The sequence below is a fragment of the Lodderomyces elongisporus genome, chromosome 4 (assembly GCF_030384665.1).
Source record: "Lodderomyces elongisporus chromosome 4, complete sequence".
Taxonomy (NCBI): domain Eukaryota; kingdom Fungi; phylum Ascomycota; class Pichiomycetes; order Serinales; family Debaryomycetaceae; genus Lodderomyces; species Lodderomyces elongisporus.
Window position 1 is genome coordinate 1,021,470 of NC_083676.1, and position 16,111 is coordinate 1,037,580.

Genomic DNA, 16,111 nt, shown 5'->3' on the forward strand with positions numbered 1-16,111 from the left:
AACTTTTATGTATGATTGTTTCTTTTCATTTGTTTTTTTTTCAAGGAGTATTCGTGTGAAAGGCGGAGGTGTGATTGCACTCTCTCTCTCTCTCTCTCTCTCTTGTCCTCTCTATTCTTCAATGTTCCTTTTTCTTTTTCTTTTTATTTTATTTTTATTTTTATTTTTCCTTCGTTAGTCTCGCTGAAATCTCCACAGTTTCGGCGAAATTTCATTTTTTTTTTGCCTATATCCGAGCTAGCTAAGCAGAGAGAGAGAGAGAGAAAAAAAAAAAATTGGAAATTTTACTATGAGAAAGTGTGGGAAGAAAAAAGAACAGAAGAAAAATAAATTGTGTATTCTGTGGAAAGAGACACTCCCCCTCCCCCTCCTCCTCCCCACGTTGACACAAAGTAGCACGTTTCCCATCTTCATTACCATATGAGAAAAAAAATAAAAAAAAAACAATGTATATATGTATTAAAAGAACGAATGAACGAAAGAACGAAAGAAAGAAATAGAGAAAAAAAAATATATCAATAGAGGAAACTGGATTTCTCGTTGCTGTTTGGACATATATTTGTACATATATAATGGTGCTGTTCCTCCCAAAATATCTTCATTAACATAGCTCAGAATTTAACTCCTTTGTTTTTTTATCCAATTTCTTTCCATTACAAATACACATTTCCATTATTAATCATGATTAATGTCTTTAAACCATCGCTACATGCGAGAGAGACATACAACAATAATTCCATCGATTCATCCTATTCATCTTCAGCAGCAGCAGCGTTATTGCAATACGATGGGAACTCCAATAGTACACCGGTGCTTCCTTTTAACTATACCGTTGAGGGATTAACTAGAGATGTCTACCCAAAACCTTTGCATTCACATAATGATTATTGGAGAGCACATCCATTATTTGATGCTTTAAGTGTTGGTGCCGTGAGTATTGAGAGTGATATTTGGTATTTTCCAAAAACGTATACATTACAACGTACAAGTACAGAGACTACCGCAGAGGGAGGAAATAAAGTAAATGCGACTACTAGTAATGGAAGTTCCAATGGCGGAGGCGAACCTTCAACTTTGTATTTCAGGGATGATGAAGTATATGTTGGTCATAACCAAGTGTTTTTACGTCCAATCAATACATTGTTTAATTTATACTTGAATCCCCTTTACCAATTCCTAAGCTATGCTAATCCCAAGTTTACCTATACTGATGGCAGTGGTAACGCTTTGTTGGGTGACCAAAATAAACATAGCATATTCTACAATGATCCTGAGCAACAGGCTTATCTTTGGTTTGATTTTAAAACGGAACCCAACTCGACTTATGATGCATTGAAACCGCTCTTGCAGCCATTTATTGATGCTGGATTCTTAACGTACTATAATGCTACTGATGATACTTTGCACGAGGGCCCGTTAGTGTTGACAATCACTGGTAACTTACCCATAGAGAAAGTTGAAGAAGAAGAAATTCGCTATACTTTTTTGGATGGGCCCTTGGGTTATTTCAACCTGTCTGCAAATGAAAATGAATTACAGAGATGGAGTAAATTGTCACGTGTCGCCAGTGGCGGGATCCAGGGTTTGTTGGGTGACGAATACAACTCGACATTGAGAAACGATTTCAATGATGATCAGCAAAGCAAGCTCCAAGAATTGTTTGATTCTGCTCACAAGCATGGCTTAAAAACTAGAATTTGGGGCGATGTGACATGGCCTTGGAACTTGGTGGATCTGCATTTGGAAACTTTGTTCCAACTTGGATCCGATTTGTTGAATGTTGATGACTTACAACGCGCAAGCAACTTGTTTCCCAATTGATATCATTATTATAATTATTATTATTATTATCATTTTATAGAATATGTTGTGTTAGTGTAATTTCATTAGACTTTGTTTTTGGTGGTAATCTATAATATCTCTTTTTTATTTATTCTCTCTTTTTTTTTCTCATTGTTCTAGTTCATCTTTCCTCTAACCTTTTTTGATACATATACATATATATATGTATATGTATATATATATATATATATGTGTGTGTGTGTGTGTTGTTGTTGCTATTGAAGATGCAGTTGTTTTCCCTTTTGTTAGAAATTGCGTTTCAAGAGTTCATATGTATAAAATATTAATGCGTTTGCTGGTACACACCTTACCAAAGTGATGCCCAATCCATTATAGAGATTTATTATGCCTCCCTTCCTCAGCACCAATTTCCTAGCCTCCTTCCAAAAGTTTGTGTTTGATTGTTTATGTTCTGCTTTGTTTAAGATATCATGTGTTTGAATGTTTGACTTGATGGTGTCAACGGGGAACACAGACAAATTGAAGGTAACCCCAGCTACAGCACCACTAAATAGTAATTGTAAATCTTGGTTCTCAATCCATGGGTCAGCAGTACTTTTGAAGTGATTGTTGAGGTATTCAAAAGTGCCAAACCAAATTGCTGTGCCTACAACTTCTCTGATTATAGTGGATTCGAGCCCCTTCCATAATCCGGTTATACCATTATCCTTTATTGTTCGCTTTACTATTGAAGAGTAAGAGTGCGTTGTTGATGTTGATGTTGATGTTGTTGTTGTTGCTGTTGTTGTTGTTGATGTTGTTGATGATGATGATGACTTTTGCACCTGCGGCAGTAATTGTGACAGAATAGTTAAAGGTGTGCTATTATGCATATTGACCACTTGTAATTGGCATTTCACGAGCTCTACGGGTGTCAAGATAAAACTGGCCATGAGTCCAGCAAATCCACCGGAGACGCATTTGCTCCAGAATGGTATGTCGTCGACTGAAACAATCTTTCTCGAGTTAGTTCCATTGGATTTATCGATTCGGTTGGCGATAAAAGTCGAAGCATAGTTGTAACTACTAAATAATATTGCTGTTTCTAAACATGCACCAAGCAATGGAGCTTTCAATCCCTTATAAAATCCATGTACAAATCCTTCGTTGTGATACGTTTGGCGGATCATTTGTATTGTTGTTATGGGCGATTGGCCATGATTAGACTGTAGTCGAACCTTGATTGTGTCAAGAGGAAACTCGATTAATTTACCAACCATTCCTGAAATGGCACCAAACGTGACCTCTTTTATTGGGTGAATTTTCTGCTCAGTGGGTCTAGCAACATCGCGCAGTACCTGTTCCTCCTCCATTACTGTTGAATATGAGGGTATATATTGATGAGTTTCTTATTTAGTTTTATTTCTTTACTTTTTTTTTTTTTCTCAAAAGATAAGCAAATTTCGAATAAAACGGAATGCTTCAATTGATGTCATTGAGAAAAAATTAATTAATGTGATTTTGATGCGAAAATTGAAAAAAAAGAAAAAAAAAAACACTGAAAGAAAGAAAGACAATATTAATCTACGAGATTGGAGAACTTAAACAAAGAATACCAAGATTTACTTGTTAAGCGCGGTGAAAAAAACTGATTAAAAAATGAAAATTTGAAAAAAGAAGAAGAAGAATAAAAGCAAAACTTCATACAACTTCAGGGTCAGATGCATGATTTAGACATGTACTTATTTGTCAATGGTCTGATAGTAGCACTCTCCAATTGTTGAAAAAAAATACTAGTTTATTCAAAAAAAAACAAAAAAATAAGCCCGACGCGGGACTCGAACCCGCAGCCTTGAGATTAAAAGTCTCACGCTCTAGCCGATTGAGCTAGCCAGGCTAAACCAACAAGTATGCTACTGCACACGTTTGTTGCAAGAAAAAACAGTGTGGTTTTACATGAATTGCTATACTGAAAAGTTTGCTGCAAAACTTGTGATTGTTTTTTTTTTTCTTTCTTCCTTCTTTCTTTCTAAACACTCTCAAATCCTTTTTCTTATCATTTTTGGTGCTGTTTTTTTTGTTGTGCTGAAGCTCGATTTGTTGTTCTGAACGATTTCGTTACTATGTTGTTGAACAGGTTGATTCCGAGATTTACAATTAGTGTATCATCCCTTTTCTCATTCTTATCAAATGGTGAGATTACTTGCTTCTTACTGTGCCTTTTTATATATGTATATATGCACATTTCTTTTTCCTCTTTCGTAATGTCGCCAGGGGGAAAAAAGAAGAAGAACGAAAGATAGAAAGAAACAACAACAACAACAACAACAACAGCAGCAGCAACAACATCAGCACACACAAAAAGTAATGTACGAGACGATATCTAAAACTATTCGCATACATGTCCATCTCACTTTACTGTACTTTAATCTGTTTTATTACTTTTGATTTTAGCACTGGTTGGGAAAATTTAGCAACAATCAATCAATTTATCAATAAATGCACCTTATAAGTTGTGAAATGACTTGAAAACCATAAATTTCGAGGAGATTTTACATTGCATCTCCACCCCCATTTCTCTTGCGTTGTCCCCATATTAATAATACTGGATTTCTTTTCAGCATGTGGTGGTGGCTGCCGAAAAAACAAAATGGGATGGAGAAAGTTTTGAATGGTTTTTTTTGAAATTTTTTACAAAGCTGAGTAAAAAAAATGTAATTCGTGTAAAAAATAAGTGGAACATCAAACTATTTCAAAACACAATGTTTATGGTACCAATGAGAAGCTGAAGTAAAAGTGAACAACATTTGTATGGCACTCTAAAGGCAGTTCTATAATCAAATTATGAAATAATTAACTCTCTAGTAAATCATAATTGGCCTCCAGTATGGTTATTATTGTATATAAACCAAATGGTAGCAGCTACCACTCAATCCTGAGAGATTACTAGTTAGTTAAATTGCTTGTGATAGAAAAAGTATTTTATTTTTTTAAAAAAAAGATAAAGTACATAAAAATTATCACATGCAAGAATAACGCAATCAGAACTGATGTCATTTTTCTCTTTTCTTTTCTTTTTTTTTTTTTCTTCCTTTTTTTTGGGTGCTCAAAAAAAAAAAAAATTAAAATAAAATAATAAAATGAGCCAACCAAAGCACCTCGTGCAAAATTGCTGACAACGTCAACTGTACCCCCACAAACACACACAAATACATAGACACCCTCGAACTCAATCCAATATTGTTGAGAAACAGTGATAAAAGTATCTACAAAGAGTAGTGGTAATGGGGACACCGTGGTGCAAAAGTCTTGTTGACATACAATCCTAAACGATCCACTGCATCGAAGCGGTATGCTGCAAAACAAAATCACAACATCTCTTTTCTTTTTCCTCTTCCTAATATATATATATATATATACAAAGAAAAAGAAACAAGATCCAAGCTATCTTTGTCAGGTTTTGTCACCAAGCCATTCTTGTACATCGTAGATGTTGGCCCATTAGATCAAAAACGTATATTATTAACAAAGTTGCATCATCTTTACAGGATCGAAAGATAATAATTGTTGGTTCAACATAGAAACTGAAAAATTGCGAACAACAAACGACTAAACAAATCTAACAAACAAACCCTTTACTATTTACTAGGCACTAATTTTGTCATGCACTTATTATATTTGCGCCTGTATTCGTATTGTATTGTTTGCACCTACATCCTACTTGTTGTGTTGGAAATTTCTCAACACTTTTCTTTTCTTTTCTTTTCTTTTCTTTTCTTTTCTTTTTGTGTGTGTGTGTCCGTCTGTGTGTTTCCGTGTCTCTCCCCATAAATAATATATATATATATAGAACGTAGTCGACATATTTTAGCATAGGTATACATATTTTCACCATAAACATCTTGAAATCACCCAATTACTCATCTATTGACCCACCGAGCCATTGACCTACTGACGCTCTGACGCATTGACAAACTGTCTCATCTCACCATCGCCTCAGTCACATAATCGCTTAACCACTGGATAGGCTGTTACTTTAAAACAGCCATATTTCGCTTCTTCTTCTTCTTCTTCTTTTTTTTTTTTGATTCCTTCTTTCCTTTTTCTTTTCCTTCAGTAGGGATCAATTACAGTAGTTACAATTTTTGCAAACAAAGCAAAAATAAAAAACAAGAAAGCTAACTCTGGGACAACCAAAGACGTCAACGATTGAAAAAAAAATCTCTCCTACTAGAGAATATATTTTTTCCAAATTGCCACTCACTTACCACACGCTTCTTACGGATCTATTTGAATTCCGACTGCGCGACTCAAGCTTGGCCACTGCAACAGTTGCAACATTATCGAAATCAATCAATCCTCTACGGAGCACAGCATCAGCAGCAACAGCAGCGTCAGCAGCAACAACAACATTATCAGCAGCATCAGCAATGAGTACATCTACACATACTTCGCTTGAGTTTCTTACTAAGGACTTTTCCTCACTTAAAGAGGAAATTCCGTTTCTTGCAAAGAACTTGACAAGTTACATCACCTTTGATAATTTGTTCTACTACACTTTGGCCTGTATTGCATTTAATCCGATTTTCTGGAACATTGTTGCTCGTTTACAGTACCGTACCAAGTTTATCACCAAAGTCACCAGGTCCGCCAAGTTGGGTTGTTACTTGTTAGCCATTACAATTTTCTCGTTGGGCATTTACCGTGACTCTGTATATCACGAATTACTCAAGGCGCAACCTACTTACCAACCATTGTTAGATTCCTTCATTATTAAAGCAGTGGCCGTTGTTTCATTTGCAGTGGGTAATATCTTTGTCATCACTTCAATGTGGAGTTTAGGTGTCACTGGTACTTACTTGGGTGACTACTTTGGAATTTTAATGAAAGAAAGAGTCACGGGGTTCCCATTCAGTGTCAATAACAACCCAATGTACAATGGAAGCACCTTGTGTTTCTTGGGAACCGCACTCTGGTATGGCAAACCCGTGGGGTTGGTGGTTACGTTGTTTGTGTGGGTGATGTATAAGATTGCCTTGCTTTTCGAAGAGCCATTCACGGCTAAGATTTACGCGTATCACTTGAAGTTGGATTGATCAACCAAGTGAACACCACCCAGTGCACACAAAGTTGCACACAAAGCTGCACACATATCTGGACATAAGCATATTAAAATGAGGCCGCCAAGTGCAAACTTGGCATTGTTTTATATGTCAAATATGTCAAATGCAAACTGTAGACAAAAAGAATATCTTAAAAGTAGATTTTCAATTGGTGTATAAAGAAAAAGTATCGTATAGAGTATAGTTAAATAAAACAATTAAATCAAAATTGGTAAATAAATTCATGAGTTGAATAAATGTATAGAATAAATGATATATATGCAATATAAAAAAAAAATGTATAAAAGGATACGTCATGTATATCAAAATACACATTGGCACACATGTATTTGGACATGTATTGCTAAAGCAAAGTAATCACGATGAAAAAACTTTAAAATTATCAAAACCTAATGTCAAACCCAAAACGAAATGAAATCAAGAATATATATATAAATATATATATATTTATAAGGAAAACTAATGTTGTTGGAAGCAAAATTAACAAAAACAATAACAGTAATAAAAATGATGATGAATAAATGAATAAACGAATGAATGAATAAATTAAGTAATAAATGAATGAATGAATGAATGAATGAATGCCAGATCCTTGGATGAGCTGTATAAAAATTGTTTCCTAATTTAGCTCTCTCTCTCTCTCTCTCTCTCCTTTTCTCTCTCCCTATATCTCTTGTGTCATGTTTCCTAGATTTAGTTAAAGTCAAATACCTGCGAGACTCCTCTTTGTTCAACATGCTGAAGAGATAAAGATTGAAACTTTTCTGATGAGTTATGATAGTATAACCCAGAAATACTACCAGAACCAGAATCAGAATCAGAACTAGAATCAGTATTAAACCCAGAACCAGTGGTATACTCCCGCCTTCTCCCGGCACCGAGGTTCAACACGATATAGTAGAAGCCCTCGAAAGAGGCATTTGGAATCAGCTTAACTCTGGAATCGGGTAAGAGAAACTCCTCTTTCCATCTCATATAAATAAGATGATCACCACCTTCATCTGTTGTTTCACCTTGGTAAATTCTCTTCAACTTCTCCTTGAAAGCATCAGTGGGCATCATCTGGCAGTCAGTGAGTTTCTTCCAGTGTTCTATATCATTTTGTGGATGCAGTCCCCAGTTCTTATCCTCAGACATAAATGAATATCTCTTGAATGGTGCAGATCTTTGCTGGTAGAGATGTGTTGGTTGTTGTGATTTAAGTGTATTCAATGGGTTATTGATAACTTCACCACGGAAGTAAGTGGTAATTTCAGAATGGTCCTTGGTCAATCCATTAATTTGAAGAAATCCTGTTACGAGTGAGTTTTCAAGATCAACCGTTTTGAATTCGACTTTGATTTGGAAACGTGATTTGCCTGATTGTTGCTCACCTACAAATTGTGCATTAGGCTGTAGATATTGACTATGAAACTGGTGTGGGATTTTGGAGTACTGACTACAGTTGTAGTGGTTGTAATTGTGGTTGTAATCATAGTAGTGATGGTGATAGCGATTATTCAGACTGAAATAATCCAAGTTGTATCCTTTTATTGGCTTGGTATGCTGGTTAAACGATAAATCATTGTCTTGTGTTTGTTTTTGTGGAGATGTGCGTGAAAATGGAAGAAATGAATCATCTTGCGACTGAGAATTTATATTATTATTACCGGCGCTATTACAATTAGAATTTGCTGCTGCTGTTGTTGTTGTTGTTGTTGATGATGATGATGCAGAAGATGGAGCAGCTATGGGACAGGATGCTGATGAGTTGAAACTGGTGGTGTTTGGTCTTTTATTTGGGACTTCATGATTATTGTCATAAATGGTGCTTTTGAGACTCACAGAGGTTAATTCATCTCTTTGATTGGTTACTCTATGTGAGCCATCAAATTGAAGTATAGATCCCAATGATGACTTCTCTGGTTGTTCTTGGTTTTGTTGTTGTTGCTGCTGTTGCTGCTGCTGCTGCTGCTGTTGTTGTTGTTGTTGTTGTTGTTGTTGCTTTTTCTCTTTTTCTTGTTGTTGCAACTGTTGTAACTTGAGTAGTTGCTGAGCTTGTTGTTCGGCATTGATGATGGTGGTAATATTATTAGAATTATTGGTGGTAGTATCAATAATAGTACTAGCAGCGTCAATAGGAGTGTTGGTATTGGTACTAGTGTTGGTGTTTGCGTTGGTATTGATATTGGTGGTATCAGCAATACTATTAGTATTAGTAGTAGTATTAGTCGTAGTGGTAGTATTAGCAGCAGTGGCAGTATCACCAGCATCAGTAACGAAATCAACAGTATCAACATCAGTTATTGCTTCTTCGTTTGATACTGGGATGTGTGATCCTGGTGTATTACTCCTCCTCTGCAAGGGGTGGTTATTGCTTTCAGTGGCAGGCATTTGTAGACAAGGTAGAGTTTGGGATGATGTGTTGATCTAGCTGATATGGAACTATCTAGTTGGAATTTTTTTTTCTTTTCTTTTCTTTTCTTTTGTTTATTCTTTTCTTTTTCTGTATTCTAAAAGCAGTGTAAAGTAGTAGTAGTAGTGTTGGTGGTGGTGGTAGTAGTAGTTACGAAAAAGTTAGTGTCAGATTATTGGAGTATATTGATAGAAAGATGTAATAGATGAGATCAGTGTGACATAACAATCCAACCTAAACAAAATCAGAATTAGGAATACAATAAATCAGATAAAAGAAAACTGTGATGAGTGTGGTGTTAAATTGCTCCTGATAGTTTTAGCTTCAGTTTCAGTTTCAGTTTGAGGATTGAAAATGAGGTTTAGTTGGCGAGGTTGAGTTTCAGCTTAAGCTTCAGCTGCAGCTGCAACCTCAGCTGCCCTGTAACTCCCTTTCCACTTAATATGGCTTATCTCTTTCACTGGTTTTGTGTAATATTACACGCGGTGTTATCGCAGTTTGCTGTTTTTCATTTTTTATTTTATTTTTTAATTTATTATTTTTCCTTCTTTTTCTGCTTTTCAACTCTTTTCTCAACAGCAGCAGCTACCACTCTATTCCGAATGGCATATTATATATACAACCAATAGATGCTCTATTCTTCATGTTCACTAACTTCAGCAAAAGCCGTAGCATAATACTAAAAAAAAAAAATATACATACAACAGCAAATAGATCCTAAATATACAGTTCCATGGTTTTAGTGTATACTTCAGGAGGTGACACTTGCTACAAAAAATTAGCCCTCTCTTCTCCCTCTAATTACTTATTTATTTGCTTATTTCTATTTTTTTCAATTAGTTTGTTTTCCTTTCAAGTAATTTAGCGATAACGGGACTGCCCACAACAGAAAGAATGACTTACACACATTTGAACAACAACAAACAAAAAAAAATAAAAATAGAGGCCTAGCAATAACAATGGTAATAACATTAATGATTGTTATATGATTAGTGAAGACGACAAAGAAGAGGAGAGTAATGGTGAGATGGTGAGATGGTGAGATGAAACAAAGGAGAAAGATACACGCATCGGAATGGTCTATTTAAGCCAATGGTAGACTGAGCCTTATTGTGTCTTTTATCTTTCTTTTTCTTTTTCTTTCTTCTTCTTTTTTTTTTTTTTTGCTTTTCCTGTTCACATTGTCATTAAAAAGAGGAAACGAAAATTTGGAAAATCGGATCCGGACTATTTCTGGCCTCCAACAGAGCCTTGTTTGGGGTTTGATCGATTTTCTCGTCTGTTTCTTGCCCGATAAAGCCTTATACATTTCCAACTATTGTTAGTAAATTGTTCATTACTACCTTATGTTAGTATCACGTGACATTTTTGCTAAAGGCACCACGTAATCCACTTTATATCTAACTTCATTCACTTTCTTTTAAAGGACGTGAATGGGTTATGAACTCGTCATTTTCCAATATCCGAGAAGAAACGTACGTATAATCATTCAACTTTTGTTATTGTCACAGGTGTTTATGTTCTTCTCTTTCAATCTCAACAGTTGGCATATTTTGGGCAACATAAAAAGCATGAATAACATCAACAATATTGAATGTCGCAAATACGATGTTGTCAAAGATTAAACCACGACAAACACAATATCGACTGAGATTCTCAATAAATGAAGCCACTAAACTAAACCACACAGGTCATGCCTCCTATCAAGCCGCATGATTTCTTTCCGTCACAGCTCCAGTCCCAGTCCCAGTCCCAGTCCCAGTTCCAATCTGAGTCTTAGTCTTAATCTCTCTGACCCCCCTTTTGCATTTGATTCCCCGTGCTGTACATCCCATTTGTTTTACACCAAATAATACGACACACACACACACACACACACACACACGCATACGCACACATTTCACAACCAATTATATAACTCCCAATACTGTTCAGGGAAAGTTTTACAACAATATAGCTCACAATATAGAATGCAGGAACCACCTTCAGAGACACCGGGAAGTCCATTGCACCCAGCACCAAACGAAGAAATTGACCCACTGAGTCTCCCAACTACGCAATTGGAAAACAATGATATTGACTTGAATCCCGAGCTCTACAGCGACAACAATAATGTCAACCTTGGTAATAGCAATAGTAATAATAATGATAATATTAATAATGATAATAATGGAGCCACTGACTACTATACCGAACCCAATCTAACAAGCAACAACATTAACGGCAACAATTCAAATATAGCTAATTATGAGGATTACGGCAAAAATAACAGTAAGGGCCTATTACAACAATTGAATCTTAGAAGCGCTGCACTTGAAACTGAAAACCTAAAGCAGTCATTTGAATCTCCAGAGCGCCAAAACACTGTCTTGCCACTACAAACAAAGCTGATCCACCAAATCACTGAACCATTCCAGCAAATTTATCTCCAATTTAAAAACAACTTTGACTCATCTCCACAAGCACATCCAATCACCTCGGCCCAAGAATCACGATTCATCAATATCATAGATGAACAGCTCTTGCAAATTCAGCGCAAGTTTGTCAAACAGCAATCAGACACCAAGATTACTTATTCCTGTTCAAACCTAATCATGGACTTGGACGGTGTTTTGGACACTTTGTGGCTCCTGATACAACTAAAACAGCGTTTGTTTGGCCAGCAAGATTACTATATCAAGATTTTGGGTGACCTCGAAGATTACATAAACCATTATAGACGAATATTTGATGAAATTTGGATTGAATCCAATGTACAAGGCAAATTTCTAGATTTGGAAATGAAAAAAGTTGAGGCATTCTTCAAGTTCTTGCAGAAATTAGACCTACAACTCAGCTTATTGATTGATGGATACTATTTGCACTCGGGAAAAGTACAAACTGTGAACCTCGATGCAGACACACAACAACAAAAGCAATCCATTGGACAAGATCTACAAAGATTTAGTAGCACAGGACTAACTAGACTATTGTTGATTATATCGAGAACGAGGTTGGCGATTATTGAAAAGATCGACGCTGTGAGAGTCAAAGTACTGCAACAAGAAATAAGAGACTTGTTGGAGTTGGAAGTAAGTAGGATTTTTGAAGGTGTATTGGAACGATCTTGATATTTGTTGATATAAGTAAAGACAAATATATATATAAAATTGTATGTATATATAAAGTTGTATGTACAGAATTAGCCTCAAATGCGGCGCTGAACACAATCGCAATTACAAAAGTATGTTCTCTCACTTTTACCTTTTTACCCTTTTCTCTCTCTCTCTCTCTCTTATAATTTTTGTTTTTTATTTATTTATTTATTTATTTTTATTTTTATTTTCTAAAAAAAAATTTACCTTCTCTCCATCCTGTTCGTGCTACTTTAGTTTTCCACATTTAATCTTGATTTCTTACATCCCGCCTATTATTTCAAAAATCAAAATTGAAATATACAAAATAAAAAATAACAAATAGCTACTTTTTTTTTTTTTTTTCATTTTTTGATCTCCACCCTAAGTTCCAGCTCACTCCCGGTACAGCGCTATCCAATCATTTAGATGTGGCCATTCACTAGCTCAACAAACAAAGTCAACGACGAAGATCTTGAAAAAGTCACAAAGGACCTTCCTGCAGACCTTCAAGAATTCCTTATAAAGGAAAACCCAGAAACAAGAAACATCAATACTCATGACCCTACATTGCCTTACAAATTCGAATCATCTCGAGATATCAAAACCGTCGACCGTGTCCTATCCATCAAGGCCCAGCAAATTCAACGCACTCCACGCGAACAACTCGAATGGGATGAATTCCAAGTCAAAAACCAGATTGACAAAGCGGTAAAGATCAACTGTTCCGAGATTGAAGCAGCAATGAACTCGGATTTACAAGACACGCCATTTTGGAAAATCTTTGCTTCATTACCTGGGTCAACCCAGAGAGATACTTTGAAAGACTGTAAAAAGTATCAGATGGATGGATTAAAGACATTGTTTTATCACAAATGTTATAGCCAAGCACAATGTTTGGCGATTAAAATGTTTGTTGATACTGCGTTTGTAAAGAACTTTGGCGAATTGGGCCAGGAACAAAAAGACCCCGAAAAAGTCGATCAGTATTATCGAGATTTGAACCAAGCGTTTGATGTATTGTGGTCAGAAAAGTAATGAAATTTTTTTTTTTTAAAAAAAAACAAAGAAAAGGAAAAAGAGAAAAGATGTTTAGGAGAGGAATAAGAAAAATCATAAAGAAATGAAAAATTAAAGTAAATGGTAAACACCACTCCACTTTTAATTGATGCTTTCCTTCTGCTTTTCCATTATTATTATACTTGAACTCGTTTGAATTTTTTTCCTTTTTTTTCCCTTCTCGTTTTTTTTCCCTTGGTTATTATAAATTATTAGCCATTTCTTGCCAAAGCCGGAGTTTCTCAGAAAATTTCATGCTTGCCACTAGCCCCGAAGTACTGGGGAATGCATATATTGTGGTGTGCTTGGGAAGTTGTGCATAAACATGCTCGATAATCTGATTGTACTGTTTATCTTTGCTTTCCGCAATCTGACCCCATTGGAAATTGTCTTTATTGAGTTGAAACTTGATTCCTAACTGTGCCTTGTAAAACTTGACAATGACTTCCCATATCCCTTTTCCAATGAGCACGACGTTTTCGGCGTTACTTTCGTTTATTTCCCGAATAAGGCGAGGAATATTGGCGATTTTCTCCTCCGAGGTCAACTCTTCGGCTCGAACAGTGCATCTCAATGACAAATCAGAAAATCCAATGTCATATTTGATCAAATCGAAATCATGAATAGCCGAACATCCTGTAGATAATAAAGTTTTGAGATACTTGTCGTCATCATCATCATCATCAAACACCTTTTGATGCATGCCATTCTCCTTTTTCTTCCTTTTTTGTACAACTCTTTGTAAAACATTTGCTTGGTTGAATAATTTCCAGAATAAATTGGAATGATGCGCGTAATGATGCTGCTGTATTGAGGACTGAACTCCAGGATTGTATCCAACAAATAGGAGCTTGAGATTAGAGTTGAGAGAATGTCTTAAATCTGGTAGTTTAGAAGTATCTATCTTCACTTTCTGTGCTTTCAGAGGTGAATTGCTCACATTGTATGTGGCACTAGCATTTGATTTATGAATAATGGAGGTAGATTTAACTTTAGTCAGCAGTCGCCTTGAACTTGTGACGCGTTTATTGACTTTCACACTTTTTATTGACTTCAGCACATTCTCTAGGTTCTTTTTGGCCTTGTCATCTCCTTCATACTTGAACGTCTCGATAACAGTCTTAAGGCTTTTGTTCATCATAGTTTGCCACCAACCTTATGATTGCGAAATAATGATGATTGCGTTCTAGCGAGAAAGAGAAGGAGAAAACAGAAAGTGAAAGCAGAAGAAGCAAAAGCACAAAAACAAAAACAAAATGTTAGGGGACGTCTAAAACTTTTAAAAAATCACAAAAAACTCTCTAGACTCTTGCAAAGAAAAGACAGGGAAGGCACCGGCTTCATTTTGCACGTCCTTGAAACTTACATAATCATTATAATTATTACAGTCATTAAAATCACAACAAGTACACTCTCCTTCCTCCCCAATATACTCATATACAAAACATACAACAGCTTCAATGGTAATGGACAATGGTTTAGATGCATCGCAGATATCACATATATCGTTCAGCGGAATCGAACATGAATCAACACCAATCAGGAATTCACGCGTCATTTCAACTGAAAAAGCAGGCACTGATGTAGACGAGATAGAAAACCAAGATGAAATTGAAGTTAAAATCGAAGCTGAAGCTGAAACCGAAACCGAAATCAGCGATGACGAGGAGACTAATGAATTCAGAAGTATTGTGGAAACTCACCCTGAATTGAATATAGCTGGAAAAGAATTACATCAACTAAACCCGGTGAATGTTGCTCATGTCATGTTTTCTCCCGAGAAAAAGAATAGACAACGAGACTTGCAAACAGTGCAATCATTTGAAAATATATCAGGAAAGCCAAAAGGAGTACCAACAGAAATCAATCGAGAAATATCCTCGGTCCCCTCCGCTATTTCCACAACCACTCTCGCTGCTAGTGTAAGTAAGGTTTTTGACCCATTTACTCCTTATACTTTAAACTTGTACCTTCAACTAATTGTCAATTGTATCCTTTGGTCAATCATCATTTTTCTTGTTTACTCTGCTATCACCACAATAAGAACAGACATTCAAATCAAAACCGAGCAGTTCACACTACAAATCCTAGAGGAGATTGCAAAATGTTCACGTGAATACATACGAAACAAATGTGACTCTCCGCATAGGCCTCCAGCGATAGACCATGAGTGTGATTTATTGAACCGGTGCCAAAATCAGGATCCCTCAAAGTTTGCCAAGCTGAAAATCTCGGTAGAGTTGATTGCAGAGATTGTAAATGCATTTTTCAGTAAAATAAGTTTCAAAAGCTTAGTAGTTTTGATCTTGATATTGATGGTTACGATGGTGAACACCAGCTTGGCTGTACGAGATTTTCAGTCGGTACAAGTACGTAAAATGGAGAATAAAGTGGAACTGATTCAACGTGAAAATAAATATAAAAAGGAGCAAGAACTTGTTGAAGAGGATCAAGAAACGGTATTTATCGAACAGGAGCTAAACCTGTGAATATAAAAGTAAGCCCATCCATCTGATGATCACATTTCAACAACAACAACTTTAGGTCAAGATTAAAAGAAAATGAAAAGAAGAAGAAAAGAAGAAAAGAAGAAGAAAAGAAAAAAAAAAAGACTCTTTTTCAAAAGTACAATAAAACAC

The 16,111-nt window shown here is 35.8% G+C and overlaps 8 protein-coding genes and 1 non-coding gene across 9 annotated transcripts; 5 read left to right on the forward strand and 4 right to left on the reverse strand. All coding sequences in view use genetic code 12, as the record gives it.

Moving 5' to 3' along the window:
* Positions 1–681: 681 nt before the first annotated feature.
* AIM6 (Altered inheritance of mitochondria protein 6) lies at positions 682–1,821 on the forward strand (the record flags this gene model as incomplete). The annotated part of the gene is made up of 1 exon (XM_001526079.1): positions 682–1,821. The coding sequence occupies one exon, from the start codon at positions 682–684 to the stop codon at positions 1,819–1,821; it is 1,140 nt and encodes a 379-aa protein (XP_001526129.2).
* A 266-nt stretch (positions 1,822–2,087) lies between these two features.
* On the reverse strand, positions 2,088–3,155 carry ORT1 (mitochondrial ornithine carrier protein; the record flags this gene model as incomplete). Its single annotated transcript, XM_001526080.1, has 1 exon — positions 2,088–3,155. The coding sequence occupies one exon, from the start codon at positions 3,153–3,155 to the stop codon at positions 2,088–2,090; it is 1,068 nt and encodes a 355-aa protein (XP_001526130.2).
* Positions 3,156–3,605: 450 nt separating this feature from the next.
* On the reverse strand, positions 3,606–3,679 carry PVL30_003535. The gene has a single exon. It is a non-coding gene; the product is annotated as a tRNA-Lys (tRNA).
* Positions 3,680–6,212: 2,533 nt separating this feature from the next.
* OPI3 (Phosphatidyl-N-methylethanolamine N-methyltransferase) lies at positions 6,213–6,878 on the forward strand (the record flags this gene model as incomplete). Its single annotated transcript, XM_001526081.1, has 1 exon — positions 6,213–6,878. The coding sequence occupies one exon, from the start codon at positions 6,213–6,215 to the stop codon at positions 6,876–6,878; it is 666 nt and encodes a 221-aa protein (XP_001526131.1).
* A 720-nt stretch (positions 6,879–7,598) lies between these two features.
* PVL30_003537 (uncharacterized protein) lies at positions 7,599–9,278 on the reverse strand (the record flags this gene model as incomplete). The annotated part of the gene is made up of 1 exon (XM_001526082.1): positions 7,599–9,278. One exon carries the CDS (start codon positions 9,276–9,278, stop codon positions 7,599–7,601), a length of 1,680 nt encoding a protein of 559 aa, XP_001526132.2.
* A 1,992-nt stretch (positions 9,279–11,270) lies between these two features.
* On the forward strand, positions 11,271–12,410 carry PVL30_003538 (uncharacterized protein; the record flags this gene model as incomplete). The annotated part of the gene is made up of 1 exon (XM_001526083.1): positions 11,271–12,410. The coding sequence occupies one exon, from the start codon at positions 11,271–11,273 to the stop codon at positions 12,408–12,410; it is 1,140 nt and encodes a 379-aa protein (XP_001526133.2).
* A 432-nt stretch (positions 12,411–12,842) lies between these two features.
* Positions 12,843–13,451, forward strand: PVL30_003539 (uncharacterized protein; the record flags this gene model as incomplete). The annotated part of the gene is made up of 1 exon (XM_001526084.1): positions 12,843–13,451. One exon carries the CDS (start codon positions 12,843–12,845, stop codon positions 13,449–13,451), a length of 609 nt encoding a protein of 202 aa, XP_001526134.1.
* A 223-nt stretch (positions 13,452–13,674) lies between these two features.
* thp1 (uracil DNA N-glycosylase Thp1) lies at positions 13,675–14,613 on the reverse strand (the record flags this gene model as incomplete). The annotated part of the gene is made up of 1 exon (XM_001526085.1): positions 13,675–14,613. One exon carries the CDS (start codon positions 14,611–14,613, stop codon positions 13,675–13,677), a length of 939 nt encoding a protein of 312 aa, XP_001526135.2.
* A 325-nt stretch (positions 14,614–14,938) lies between these two features.
* On the forward strand, positions 14,939–15,961 carry PVL30_003541 (uncharacterized protein; the record flags this gene model as incomplete). The annotated part of the gene is made up of 1 exon (XM_001526086.2): positions 14,939–15,961. One exon carries the CDS (start codon positions 14,939–14,941, stop codon positions 15,959–15,961), a length of 1,023 nt encoding a protein of 340 aa, XP_001526136.2.
* Positions 15,962–16,111: the final 150 nt, after the last annotated feature.